Below are 14,685 nucleotides of genomic sequence, written 5' to 3'. Positions count from 1 at the left end.
GAATGGTTTATGACAGATGGACCTATGAGCTGCTGAAGAACCTAGAAAAAAAGGGGAAGAATACAGATGAGAAGAGGGAGGATGAAAACAAAGAGCAGATAAACTGGAAGCAGAACATGGAGGATAAGGTTAAATCGCTGGAAGATGGGAGAGAGGCGATGAAAAATCTGATGACCGTTATCCTGAGTATCCTTTTTGTTGTCACTAAAAACCTGGAGGATATTGCTAATGTCCTTGATCATACTTGCTCTCCAAAACCGGTTGTGGAACTTGACTTGGATGAAGAGACTATCTAGACTGGTAGCGGTGATGCTACTCCGGTGGGTGGCACTGCAAAGAGAACCAGGGCTAGTGTCAAGAAAGTTGTGGCTGCTGCTGCGAAGGATCTCCCTAATCTCAAGGATAAGATCAAAGAGCTGCATGAAATTAGCAACACCTTGGCAAATGCCCTGGAAAAAATCAACTAGTATCTCTTCTGGATTTTGGATGGCCTGTTGACTTTGTGGGGCTTTTTCTGGTTTTCTTTGGTTTTCTGCTAGATTTTCTTTGGACTGTTCCTTTTTGTATCTCGTCGCTTTTGCTGTTTAAGTTCTGCTTGTAAAGGGTTTCGGGGCCCCTTCAAAACCTGCGTTTACCTTAATCAAAAACTAAAATAATATTATTTTTATATTTTTTATATTATATTTATGTTTATTTATTTATATAATATAAAAAATTTTAAAATGTAGATATAGATTCTAAATATTTTGTTAAATATGTTTATTAGATGTGTAAAATAAATTTGTAAAGAAAATTTAAACTTAAAAAGAAAAAAATTGATGAAAAAAACAATTGAATAACGACAATTACTAATAATAAAATATACCTTAAAAATAAAAAACATGATAATATTGTACTTATTATTATGACTTTAAAAAAAGTTAACTTCACTATGTAAAGTTGAGGTAAATTATTCCTTTAATAATTTGACTCAATATTATTAGAGTCATTCATTTTTATCTAATATCATTTTTAATAATTGACATAGATTCTGATAGAGTCATTCTTAAAATTAATTTTCCATCTGAAATAATCAGTGGAGTGCTTTCAGATAAAAGAGTTTAAATTTGTTTTAAGATGAAAGAAATATTTTTACCTATCATATATATGATAGTGCTATTGAATAAAATGGTAATAAAACAGCTTTTGTTTCTGATAACTTGAAAATTGTTGAAAGGTAGATTAAACCTGTTTACAGACATTATTTTCCTTAAATTGTGGAAAGCTAGTCTGCAATGAAAAAACCTATCAACTAATAAATACAGTCAACAGTCAAAGGTGCACCTAAGTAAGATAATTTAAGGGCAGTTACCTGAGTGCAACATGGCATCTCCCTCCACCATCTATGCCGGACCCTACTCTTAAGGAGCCCCACAATCATACACTTCACTTGCTGTTTATCTAGTCAACGTCATATCTCTGGAGTTGCATCAACAAGATGAAAATTAGTTAGTATTTTAGGATTTGTTTGTATAAGGTGGGATCACATCTATCATCAGAATGAAAGAGATATCAGAAAATGGCATGGAAGATTCTTTTTTCCCTGATGAAGGTTTGTTTTTATCACCTATATTTGTTCATCTATAAAAACTTCTAAACCCACCTTTTGACAATGGAAACAAAATGAGTGTTTAATCATTATGGGCGTTCCATGACTGATGGCGACCATCATGAAGAAAACCCTATTTCTATCTTCCAGTTTTTGTTTTGCCATGACTAAAAGGTAGCAGTCTTTCACGTGCATGGACTTTGTCAACGAAAGATTCAAAGCATACAACCCATAAATACGTTGCCAAGGGCTTTCAATTTTGGTGAAGGATTTTGAGGTTGAGCAATTAGAAGAGAACTACAAATCTCAGTTCGAGAATTCTTTTTGACAGTGTTTTCTATCCTTAGATTTTTGCTCTGTTGTTTGGACAATGGAGATACAGAATGGAATAGAAATTGACTCTTTCAGTAAGAGTTTTCAGAGTACAAATGCAGAAACTGCTGGTAAAGTCATCACTTGCAAAGGTAAGATTTCATTTTCCATGCCATTTTTATTCTGAAAGCTATATTTTTAGTCAAATTTCATGGCTCCAATTTGGTCCCCATAAGTTTCCTGACAAATTGGTTCTTTTACTGTTCTTTTTTTCTCTTGTTCAGCTGCAGTAGCATGGGGGGTTAAGCAACCTCTGGTAATAGAAGATGTTCAGGTGGATCCTCCAAAATCAATGGAAGTCCGCATTAAAATCACCCACACCTCGCTCTGCCACACCGATATTACATTCTGGATGGGAGGGGTAATCTAGCATGCCATTTTTGAATTCAATTGTATAAGATTTGCTTTGCATCAATGTTTCAGATCACATTTTATAATCTTTCAATTGTTGAGATTTGCTTTACATCAACATTTCGAACTATACTCCATAATATTTGTAAGATTATGAGATTTGGTCTGCATCAACATTTCAGACCACACTCTAATCTTTCAATTATATGAAATTTACTTTGCATCAATATTTCGGACCACACTCCATAATCTTTTAATTTTACTTTACATCAATATTTCCATCACAATCTCTGTAATCCTTCATCCTAATAATAATATTAATCTATATAATTGAACTCAATTTTGCAGGAAGAAAGCACGTTTCCTCGCATATTGGGCCACGAGGGTGCTGGGTAAATCTTCATCCTTAACCTTGTTTACAAAAGTTTTCATCTGTACCGAGCTTTGATAGTTTTGATTTGTGCAAACAGTATAATAGAGAGCGTGGGTGAAGGCATAACAGATCTTGTGCCTGGAGATCACGTGATTCCAGTATTCCAAGGAGAGTGTAGAGATTGTGTTTGTTGCAAATCTAAGAAAACCAATCAGTGTGAAAAGTTCAAAATTGATCTCACAAGAACAGTCATGAGAAGTGACGAGAAGAGCCGGTTTTCTTTGGGTGGGAAGCCGGTATACCATTTTATGTCCACGTCTACATTCAGCGAGTATACGGTCGTGGACTATGCTTGTATTGTCAAAATTAATTCTGAAGCTCCTTTAGACAAAGCCTGCCTGCTTGGCTGCGGGGTAGCCACAGGTACATACTCAGCTACCCATTATGCTGAGTATTTCATGGCAACATTCTATGGCTTTTCTTTTCACTATGAATAACATTCAAGTCGGATTTGCAGGGTTTGGAGCCGTGATGAATTTGACAGACATAGAAGTTGGATCAACAGTGGCTGTTTTTGGCTTGGGTACTGTTGGCCTTGCGGTATGCATTCTTGTTCCCAAATAATTTCTTTTTGTCTGAAAATGAGTTACATCTAAATCAAAGATAGATCGATCATCAAGATGGTCGGTAGTTCAATTGCAGAGCACCTACAATAAATATGAGATTTTATGTTAACTTCTAGCTGGTCCACTGCCCATGAAAAGTTAATAATGATATCAAAGCCCAGATCAGCAGAGTTAAGTCAAACTAGGGTCCCTGATGAAGTGTGGCTGAAGGGAGGTAATATACCTGAACCAAAGATGGATCGATCATAAAAACATTGATAATTTAATTGTAGAACAACCCAACAACAAATAGAAGGTTAAATGTTCTAGATTCAACTCTTAAAGAATCCATAAAAAGTTTACACTTCTCTATTTTTTATTTTGACCATATATACTGTTCATCTATTTGAATTTCCAATATTCCTATCATAAGAGTAAAGCAGATGTAAAACTGCGGAATGTTTTTCTCTTTACTGTAGAGGGTATAGCTGACCTAATTCTATTGGGTATATGGCACTAAAGAAAAGAACTTTTGCAGGTTGCAGAAGCCGCAAGTCTAAGAGGAGCCTCAAAGATAATAGGAATAGATACCAACCCAAATAAGTTCGCCAAAGGTAACAGTTGCACTTTATATATAAGAATTTTATACAGCAGATTTTCACATTCCATGGATAATAATGGCTGTTGGATGAATCCCAAAAGTCAATACCATCAAGCCTTACAGACCTTGCAGAGTAATATTTAACAGTATGTTTGACTTTTGATTGTTCCCAGCCAAAGTCTTGGGGGTAACCGACTGCATCAATCCAAAAGACCATGAGAAGCCCATTCAAGAAGTAAGTTCAACACATTAAATCCATGAAATTTTTACAGTTCAATTATTAAATCTATGAAATTATTATTGTACATAATTTTTGTTTGAAAGATTTTGGATTAAAAGTTGGATCATAGAATGTATATTATGAAGTGTAATCTGAAATGTCGATGAAAAAACATATTCACATAATCTAATAGATAGAGAAAGGGATCTAATAGCCGCACACTTAACATAATGAAACTTCTTGTGTTCAACCATCTAATAGCTAAAACAATAGCTTTAAGCTCTTAAATCACATAGGGAAAGGGTACTAGTACTTGCTATACTTATCTAACTTCGCACATCTTAAGTTCTTAAATAGTACATATGATTTTGATGGTTTTTTTTTTGTTGTCTTTGTATGTGATGTAAGTGCTTATAGCTATTATTTGACTTCTGAATAATTACCAACAAATGTTAAAAAATTCATTATGCAAACAAAAGTAATCTTTTTGAATTGGGAAAATTGACATCCCATTGAAACATGGACCATAACTAAAAACCCAAAATACTTAGAATACAATTAAGATGGAGGCTACTGGATCTTTCCCTTAACTGTGCATGTTGTTTTCTCAAAATGTGAAACATACATAAGCGGTGATGGCATGACAGGTTATAGCAGAGATGACAAAAGGAGGCGTGGATTACAGCTTCGAATGCATTGGAAATACCAACGTATTATACCAGGCCTTTTTGTCTACTAGTGAGGTACTGACTGTGTAATATTGTTTAATCTCGAATCTGCAGACAACTTGTATGAATAATGTTTGTCCAATTGAAGGTCCCATCACTTTCTGACATTGAAACTCATATTCTGAGATTGCATAACAGCCATTGGGGAAAACGGTGTTGTTGGGACTGGACGCTAGTCCCCGCAAGATATGCTTCCATCCCTTGGAATTATTTTCAGGGAGAACTTTAGTGGCCTCCATCTTTGGAGGGGTCAAGGCCAAAACACAATTGCCTGGAATTGTGGACATGTTTATGCGTAAGGTATAAACTATTCCTTTCTTTCTGCTCCTGATTCAGGATGTAAGATTTTTATAATTTATAAGTTGTTAGACTGTGTGTAATTTTTTTTTCAACGTTTCAAATCAAATATTCTGATCTATCATATGGATAAGATTTTCCAAGTTCATCTCATGTGTTCATTTTTGTTTGCAGGAGTTGAAAGTGGAGGAGTATATTACTCATGAGCTCCCGTTTTCAGAAATCAACAAAGCATTTGAATTGTTGTTGGAAGGCAAGTGTTTGAGATGTGTTCTTCACCTCTAAACAAGTTTGAAGAAATGGAAGATTCATTTCTGAAAGACAGATAGAAAGGCATTTGAGTAATTGGTTAAGATTACTTCTGAAACATGCCATAATCTTAAGAATGTCCTTGTTTTTATCCATATATTTAAAATATCATTTTACAAGTTGTCTATTCGTCTTTAAATATATTATATTTTTACAAATTGACTATTCTTGTCTTTAAATATATTTTGTAAACATTTCACAAATTGTCTAGTGTGGTATCTACCAAGGGATAATGCTGGTCATAATCAATAATGTCATATTGTGGTCCAGTCTATGCATTCGATATATTTCAAATTAGATGGGATTGTGTGTCGACAAATTTCATTTAATGATATATTTTTATGTTTGTAGGGTAAGAAAGTAGACCATGTGCATACCTAAATGCATTATATAGTAATTAAATATAATTAGATTTTAAATAAATTTTATAATTGAAATTAAAAAATAATATGGGGATTGATTGGAGATTAATTTATTGATTTTGTGGTATCCAATTATTGAATAAGTTAATAGACGTGTTCAAGTTCAGGTGAAATATTTTGGAAACTTTAGAAATAAATTGGTTTCTAGATTTTGAATATGTTTGAGATGAAATCATGTTTGTAGTTTAGTTCAACTAGTGTGATTGCATCTTTATGTGCATGATCCTATCTTTTTGCACATGTAGGTCTAATATGGATGTTAGGTGGTTTGAGGGATGAGACTCTAAACAAGGGTCTATATATTTTGTGCATGTACAAAAAGTAGTTGGAGGTGACAATCTATGTAGAACAAAAACATTAGAATTGAATAAAAATATTTTATTAATTTATGTTTTGTACATAGCATAATTTCAAGGAGAATAGGAGAATTTATGGTTTTGTAACTGTTTCTATCTATCAAGTTGTAGCATCATAAAATTGCGACCCTTACAATTTTGACCGTGTTTTAGGTCCTTGCCCTAGCGACTACATCTCCCTACTCAATTGGGAGCCTTCTCTACATTATTCTTCCAATTCTCCTCCTGTTTTAACCCTTGTGTCACCTCATGACCCTATCCAAGCCCCAAAATAGGGCAGGACAAGGGCGTGGCACCCCTGTCCTCCCTCTTTGTGTGGCCCCAAAATGGGTCCATCCAAACCTTGGACCTAATTTTCTTTTCGGGATTTAATTTCTCCTATGTCGGCCTTTAGCGAGATGAAAATTATCCCTCCTAAGAAAGTATAAAAGGAGACTTAATTCCCTCATTTGGGAAGGGAGCAAGAATAAGCAAAAATTGGGAAAACAAGCAGAAGGACTCCATTATCATCATCAAGCGTTCAAGTCTTCAAGAATTCATCAAGTCCTCTTCTTCTTCATGTGTCTTCTTCACTCATCCATTGGAGAAACATTACAACATTCATTTGCAAGCATGTGTATGTGTGTGTTAGGGTTTTCTCATGTTATATGTCATTTCATGCAACACTTGTGATTACATTCAAGAAGGAAAGCAACCACCATCAACAAATTGCAGATCTACAAGGTATACATTTTCATTATTTACATTTAAGCATTTGCAATTACTTTCTTTCAAGGTTGATTCCTCAACCGGGGTTTGACTAAGACAAACCCCTATCCACAACCCTTCTTCCCTTCTTTTTTGTGTGTAGGTTTCAAGTGTGTGGTCGTAATTGCATGTTTGGGCTTCATTTGCAGAGACGAAAAAACCCTTTTTGACTGTGCATAACTTATGTACGGTCCCGACGAATTTTCTCCAAATTTGCAGGGTAGATCTGTATCAATCTAAATACCTCATATCCAAAGTTACAGCACGATCCTGAATCGGTAGCTCCTTATTTCACCCATTTTGTCTTCATTTTCTGCATAGTCAACAAGTCAACACATCTATTTACAAAAGAGGGAAAAATCATTCCAACAACTTGCAATCGACTTAGCATTCACATCCTCATTTCCCTTGGATTTTCATCTAGTGGATTCAATCCCTCTTTTGAATGTAAAGTGCATTTTTGCATCAAGTGAAAATAATCCTAGTGGTTTCCTTTCTCTCTCCTAGGTGGGGAACCACTAGGGTCCAATTTTCCACTTTAAACAAGTATATCTCCTTGCATAATTGAAGTTACAAATATAAATTTATATATTACATAGGTAAGAAGGAAAAGGGCTATCATTGAAGTTAGAATGGTTGAGGGGATTGAAATCGCATGTGTCACTTCTCATTTTCTAATTGTGCTAATAGGTGACTTGTCATGAAATAATTCCAAAAGTTACATGTTGGGTTTGTAACTTGTGTGAATTGAGGTATTATATAGAAAATTTGAATACATGATATTATGTTTTCTAAGCTATAAATTACATGTAGTAGCATGCATAGATGTAGATGTCGTGTGAAACTCAAACGAAGTTTTTAATGTGAGAGTTCTACAACATAATCCTTGACATTGTGCAAATGATAGATATGATGTAAAAACTTATACACAAGTTGTATAATATATTTCATCTTATGTGGCATGGTTCATGGAGCTATATGAGTTATCCTATCCAAGGAGCTATAGCTATGTGAAAATTTATGTATTATTATGCGAGTAATCAAGACTTGTGCACAATGGACTATAAAGGAGCATGTATAAATCATTAACCCCTTCATGAAGAGTTATCATCTCAAACATATTGTGAAATAGTTGCATCATTCAATTAGGAGTAGATATGATATCTGTAGAGGGTAGAATCACTTCTAGAATATGATATTTATAAGTATGATCCACTAATTTGGTGATGCTCCAAGGAATTGTAATATTTTTTACTAATATTAATCAACATATTCTCATGGGTTTTGTTTGACCCCCAAATGTTCCAACAAAGGATTTTAATTTTCTATGTTTGGAAGAGCAAGAAGACCTACTAGTCTCTAGGATTCTTTGTCTTCCATTTACAACATCCTCTAAAAGTTATTTACCATGAATGGATCTTCCTAAGGGGTGCTCATCCTTGAACTCTGTGTGCCCAAGTAAAAATACCCTTTTGAATGTCAATTCTAATTAGAGAGGTATGTGCACAAAAAGGGGTAAAAAGTGACCTTTTTAGTTTTTAAAATCAGCCAAACTTGAACTTGGAGGGCTAGTTTGAGACTCATGTACTCAAAATTTGAAGATAGTTAGAAAAAGGGATTGTAGTACTTTGAATCTAGTTTCTAAACTACGAAATGCACATAAAAGTGTTCATATTTTTATAGTAAAACATAGCATAGTGTTTGGTGTGTGCTCCTTAGTTTTAATAATTGTATTTAGAATTTTGACAAACCCACTAGTAAAAATATAGTTAAGAGGAGTACAAGAAGTTGCATATATTTTTAAAAAAAATTATCGAGTATTTTTTAATGATTTTGCAAAGTGGATGCGTCCTGAATATCACATAACTTGCACCAAAATAATTGAAAATGCGAAAAAAAATCCAACACGTAAAGAGTAAAGTGTAGGACAATATTATTATTATTTTTCAAATTTGGATAAGTAGATCAAAAGTTTTTTTTAAAAATTCAACACATATGTCTCCAATAACTATGGAAACATTAGTGAAATAAATTAAAAATAAATGTTAATATAGTTCAAGTGTAAAAAGAATATATGTGTGAAATTATAGTGGTAATTTTACTAATACTCGATATATAATGTGTAAACCTGATAATGAGCTAGTTGAAAAAAGAGAATGGAAGAAAACATCATGTCAAAATGAGGTAAATGAACCATCCAAGCCAAAGTACAAGACAAAACATGTACATGTTTAGTACAAGCCAAAACACATACATGTTTTTTACAATAAAAACACCTACATGTTTTCTGCAAGCTAAAACAAGATGTGTTTTTAGCTCCACAAATCACATGTGTGTTTTAGATTTCACAAAACACGTACATGTTTTATCTTGCACAAAAAGAAACATGTTCTTAAATATAATTTTCTAGATCTCTCTCTCTCCCGCCACCTCCATCTCTAACTCTTTGTACATCTATTTTTGTCAATACTCCTCTTGTAGTGCCTTCACCCCTCCCCCCAAAACCTCTCTATCTCTCTCTCCCTCTCTCTCTCTCTCTCTCACACACACACACACACACATCTCTCTCTATCCACTATCTACCTCTCTCTCCATCTCTATCATATATTTATATCTATCTCCCCTTCCTACCTCTCCTCTTATCCATCTTGATGCAGAAGCATACCTGGTTCTTGGCAATCTTGCATCAACCAAAAAAAAAAAATCTTTTCAGTTTGTTCCTATTTTGCAGTTTCAACATTTCGTTTTGTGGTTCTTTGTTTTTGCTCACCAGATCTTGTGGAGCTAGATTTTGTTGGAGGACATGTTCATCTACCTCATCCTAAGTTCATGGGACATTTGGATCTAATTTTGACAATTTATCACTTCCAGAATCTAGGACAGTTTCTGGCAGAAAACACTGAACCCGCTTGGACCTATTTTGCTTTGGTGATTCTTGTAGATCCTTTTTGTATCTTTCAAAGCCTAAATTTGTTGTTTCCAAAATTCCTTGGCATGTGACTGACCTTCCCTTAGGTCCGCACTTCGTTTATGTATTTTTTGGAAGGATCTCTTTGGCGGAGATTGACCTTGTGTTTTACATGTTTCATCTTGTTCATCAGCTTTTTTTTTACCTTGGGCCGACACGGGTAATTCTTGAGCCTTGTATATCATATAAATCAATGTAATTGAGCATGAAGAGATCATCATTATAATTGATAAGATAAATCTTAAGGATAGGAGGTTCGGAGTTGGCTTGCATTCTTGCTTGGGCCTGGATGATGTGTTTGAGAATGTGTATAATTAAACCTGTGTGTTGAATCTTGTAAGCCCACATGTGGTCAATAGTTTGTAATTGAATTTCATGATATAGTAAAGTCTATTCTGCATTCAAATGCCTCCAACCCATTGTGTCATTTATGTTGTGCAACTCTTGTTGCACGGTCTGGACCATTCTCTTTTGAGGACCCTCCTTTCGTGATTGCACCACATCCTTATATAAATCTCCCCCCTCTAGACATAGATATCTCTTCTTCTCTCTATCTCACATCTTTCTCTTTCTCTACCTCTCTTCTCTTTATCTTTCTCCCTTGTCTCTCTCTCCTCTCTTCCTTTAATATCTCTAAATTATTCATGATTTAGGATGCAGGGCTTATGGTTTATGGGTTTAGGGTTGATTATTCATGATGAAGAGTTGCGAGTTGAGGGTGTAGAGATTAAATTTAATAATGTAGGTGATGCTCTGCAAGAACGAGGATTTGTTAGGATAAACAAACACAAACAACTAACAAGAAATCATTTGTTAGTGTCAGTGTTAGAAATCACAAATTAAAAACTATCCTAAGCAAGCATATCAAGAGAGACACTACACACAAAATAGAAAGCTTAATGAAACTAAAAAATGCAACAAGACATCTCCAAATTCCCTCCACCATGTTTGTAGCTTGTCCTCCCTTGTTCCTCTCCTCTCCAAGTTCCCAAATGAGTGTAGCTCTCAGTAGCTTTTTGCACTATTTTTTTTGGATGTCTTATGGAGATTCAAGAGTATAAACTGAATGATCATGAAAATGCAAATGTGAACAAGCTAAAATGATATATTAGGAAATGAACTAAGATTAATTTTAGTCCAAAATGACAATATGACTGGTTATGCTAAAATTGACTATAGGTTAAATGCATACAAGTTTTTAGGATCTGGATTATGAAGAAATGAGCTATATTTATAGGTAAAATGGAGCAATGGATGGTTGATGTTGAGTAATCTCAACAGGGGTCAGGATTGAATGGTTTAAGATCCATGTGAGGACTTTCAATCCAATCCCAGGATGACAAATGCCAACAAGAGATGGGTTGAGAGGAGAGGGAATAAGCATTAAATGCTTGATGTGACCTGAGGGTTAACTTGGGAGGTAGGGTTAATTTTGAGTTGAAAGAATAAAACCATTATTCAATAAATAATGTCTTTATCCAATGGATAAACTCTTTGTGCAAGAGTTAGTGAGGATAACCATGTTCAAAGCAATAAATGCTTGAAGAGACCCATGGGTTAAATGAGGGTTGAGTTAGAGGTAAATTCTCTAACCATGGGAGCAAGTGGATTTAACCATAAATGGTTATGTAAGAGCCATTAATGGTCATGTAAGAGCCATTAGTGGTTTGGAAGACTTTAGAGGTTAGCTTGTTGAACACATAAAGCATTAAATGCTTTTCAAAGATTTTGAAGGCTTTGAGAAGTGACTTCAAGTTGCTTAGGAATGTGACAATAATTAGGGGATTAGGAATGATTAGAAAGTGGTTAGAAGGGTCTAGAAGGGGATTTAGGATTGCAAGTGGGTTTGGTGGGTGAGGGAAAATAGAATTTAAATTAAAATAAAATTAATTTATTTCAACTTGTGGTTGCAACTTGCATTTGTAGAAGAATGCAAGTGGGGGGATTTTAATGATTTAAATAAATATTTTATTTATTTATTTAAAAGAGGAAAGGGGGTTAAATTAAATAAATAGGATGTATTCATTTAATTGATTGTGAATTTGGTTTAATGAATTTAAATTTAAATAAATTGAATAATTTATTTAATTAATAGGAGAATGATTGAGGATGAATTAATTAAATGTTAATTTAATTAACTGATTGTGGATGGTTTATTAATCAAATAAATAGTAAATATTCATTTAATTAAAATAGACAGATTTATGTGACTACAGTAGGTTTTAGTGTTGATTATTAATGATGGGTTTTAGGGTTTAGCATATAGGTATAAGGTTTTGTAATGGATGGAATTAGGGATTCACTAGTCTAATCATGCAAAATAGGAATCAAACGCAATCCTATTACATTGGGAAACAATAAGTTAGGATTCAACTTCAAACCTAATGGCGAGAGCTAGACATTATGGTTATTTGATTGTTCTTCTTAATTGATTTGATTTAAATTGAATTGGATGGATGTAAGGAACTAGGGTTAATGATACAATATTGACAATGATTATCATGCATAGACAATATCAGATCGGATATGTAGACATAAATTATAGATCCAAAGATGGGAAGAAGAGAGGCACCTATGTTTGAAACTCGGGCAAGGAAATGTTGGTCAATGATTAAAATTGATCTTGATCCAAACATGTCAAATGCTGACAACAAAAATAGTTTAAGGATATAAGGATGTCACTCTGAATATCTCCCTTAAAATTAAAAAAGTGTTAGACACTGTTGATAATCAACCTTGAGCCAATTAGGCATTCTTGACCCTGAGGAAAATTTGGTTTTGCACATCTTAGTTTTCTCTTTCTAGATCTATAATCCTCATCTACAAAATCTATCACCTATACAGAGAAGATGGAAAATAATTTTTGGGTTGATAGGGGTTTGCCTAGGTCAAAGCCTAGGTTTGGAATTAACACTATGATGAATTGAAATAAAAAGAAAAATGTGTCTTGATAGGGTAGAGGCTCGATCTAAAATTAAAATAATTGAATGGAAATGCTTGATTGAAATGATCATTCCTTCAATTCATGATGCAATTCTCTTATGATAAGTCTTGCATGTGTTGATGCAATAACAAGATAAATCATTATAAAATACATCATAAAGTCATCATGAAAACATAATTGAAGATGCCTTGCCTCTTCTTAGACTTAGATCTACTCTTGAAGTGTTGCTCTTGAATTGGAATGATAATAATAAGATATGATGAAATGAATTAGAGGAGATGTCTTATATAAGGATCTCAAAATAAAATCACCTTTTGGTCAACTTAGAGTAATCATTTTTCCCATTGGGGATAGTTCGCGAAATGGCAAGATTGACATATTATCCTTTTAGAATTTTATCAAAAAAGTATTGGCATGTTGGTAACAAGCATTGACTCAACAAAATAGGCCCAAATGTTTTTAGTCACAAGATTATAGGGTCTTGATTTTAGAACTATAATTTATATGAAAAGTTATAAAATTTAAGCAGCGAATAAGTTGCATTGAACTTTAAAATGACATAAGACCCATATAAGCTTGGAATGAAATAATATAAAGATCACACTAAAATAAGGGCTCAAATGCTAAAGTGATGATGTATTAAAGTGGAATATGAATCATAATAAATTAAATTAAATATTAATTTAATACAATAAAGGTCCTATAATGCATAGAGGAATGAGAAATACTAAGTGTTAGGAGAGTATGAAATTGGACTCCTTAATTAAGGGATTAAATTTTACAACACTACATTTAACCCCCACTTTAGTGGAGTATGATATTATGATCAAGTCATGGTAAAATAGAAATGAAGATATAGAGTATCTGAGAGCAAGACACGATAGGGATATGATAACATTAAGGGATGATCAAAACCCTGAGTATAGGATCTTATCAATCTGTGCAAGTAACCTTCAACTATACACAAAAGCCAACAACGTTATTACTAAACAAAAGGTTCCAAGTCAACTATTTTGAGAGACCTAAATTGCAAAATGTCTCAAGTGCTAATATCATTCTTGACATGTTATTGCAAGAGAACAAGTGGAGCTATGGAAATAACAAGGGTGTACACCAATTGAGGATACAAGAAACATGTTGCAAGGTGTGCTCCTTTGGTCTCCCTGTGTTGTGAAACACATCGCTCAGGTTTGTGACATGGCTTAACTGCCTCTTGTGGAATCTATAAGTCTAGTGGTTGTATTGGGCATTAACAGGTCAATCTTTTGGTGCAATGACATCCACACTTGTAACAAGTGGTATCAGATCTTGGTCACAGGTTCAAACCTCTCGCTTGCACTGGGGAGGATTGTTGCAAGGTGTTTTCCCTTGGTCTCCTTGTGTTGTGCAACACAACACTTGGGTTTTTGACATGGCTTAACTGCCTCCTATGGATTCTATAAGTCTAGTGGTTGTATGGGACATTAATAGGTCAATCTTTTGGTGTAACGACAACCACACTTGTAACAAAATCATGATCCAAAAACTAGCAATATGAGTTATGCTTTGGGTTCATGGGAGAGAGAGAATGAAACATGGATTTTACTAGCTCTATAAAGTTGTGTTATGCTAAGTGATTCATGGAAGAGAACAAATTCTACGAGACGACAAAGTGCGTTATGTAGTGTGATTCATGGTAAAAAGAAAGGAGAATTAAAAGGTATAGCAAGTTATGTTATTCTAGTTAACTCATCTTTAAAAAGATTAAATGTGAGAGTAATTGGAACAAGGTCTACTTAAAATAAGGTTAATTGTGAGAATATGG

General features: G+C 34.0%; 1 protein-coding gene across 1 annotated transcript; it reads left to right on the top strand.

Annotated features, from left to right (window-relative positions):
* Window positions 1-1,683: 1,683 nt before the first annotated feature.
* LOC131044118 (alcohol dehydrogenase-like 4) lies at window positions 1,684-5,639 on the top strand. The gene is made up of 10 exons (XM_057977372.2): window positions 1,684-2,052; window positions 2,185-2,321; window positions 2,660-2,703; window positions 2,782-3,107; window positions 3,202-3,284; window positions 3,828-3,903; window positions 4,064-4,125; window positions 4,758-4,853; window positions 4,977-5,138; window positions 5,310-5,639. Exons 1-10 carry the CDS (start codon window positions 1,959-1,961, stop codon window positions 5,418-5,420), a joined length of 1,191 nt encoding a protein of 396 aa, XP_057833355.1. The 5' UTR covers window positions 1,684-1,958; the 3' UTR covers window positions 5,421-5,639.
* Window positions 5,640-14,685: the final 9,046 nt, after the last annotated feature.

The sequence above is a fragment of the Cryptomeria japonica genome, chromosome 4 (genome assembly GCF_030272615.1).
Source record: "Cryptomeria japonica chromosome 4, Sugi_1.0, whole genome shotgun sequence".
Classification (NCBI taxonomy): Eukaryota; Viridiplantae; Streptophyta; class Pinopsida; order Cupressales; family Cupressaceae; genus Cryptomeria; species Cryptomeria japonica.
Note: the sequence above shows the minus strand (reverse complement) of the source record. Positions and strands in the feature narration are given on the sequence as shown.

What these genes read in the sequence shown, in the direction of transcription:
- LOC131044118 (XM_057977372.2), top strand. Translation starts at nt 1,959, where the DNA reads ATGGAGATACAGAATGGAATAGAAATTGACTCTTTCAGTAAGAGTTTT. An exon ending in TAAAGTCATCACTTGCAAAG is followed by an intron (nt 2,053 to 2,184) that starts GTAAGATTTCAT and finishes TCTCTTGTTCAG; the next exon opens with CTGCAGTAGCATGGGGGGTT. An exon ending in TTGGGCCACGAGGGTGCTGG is followed by an intron (nt 2,704 to 2,781) that starts GTAAATCTTCAT and finishes TTGTGCAAACAG; the next exon opens with TATAATAGAGAGCGTGGGTG.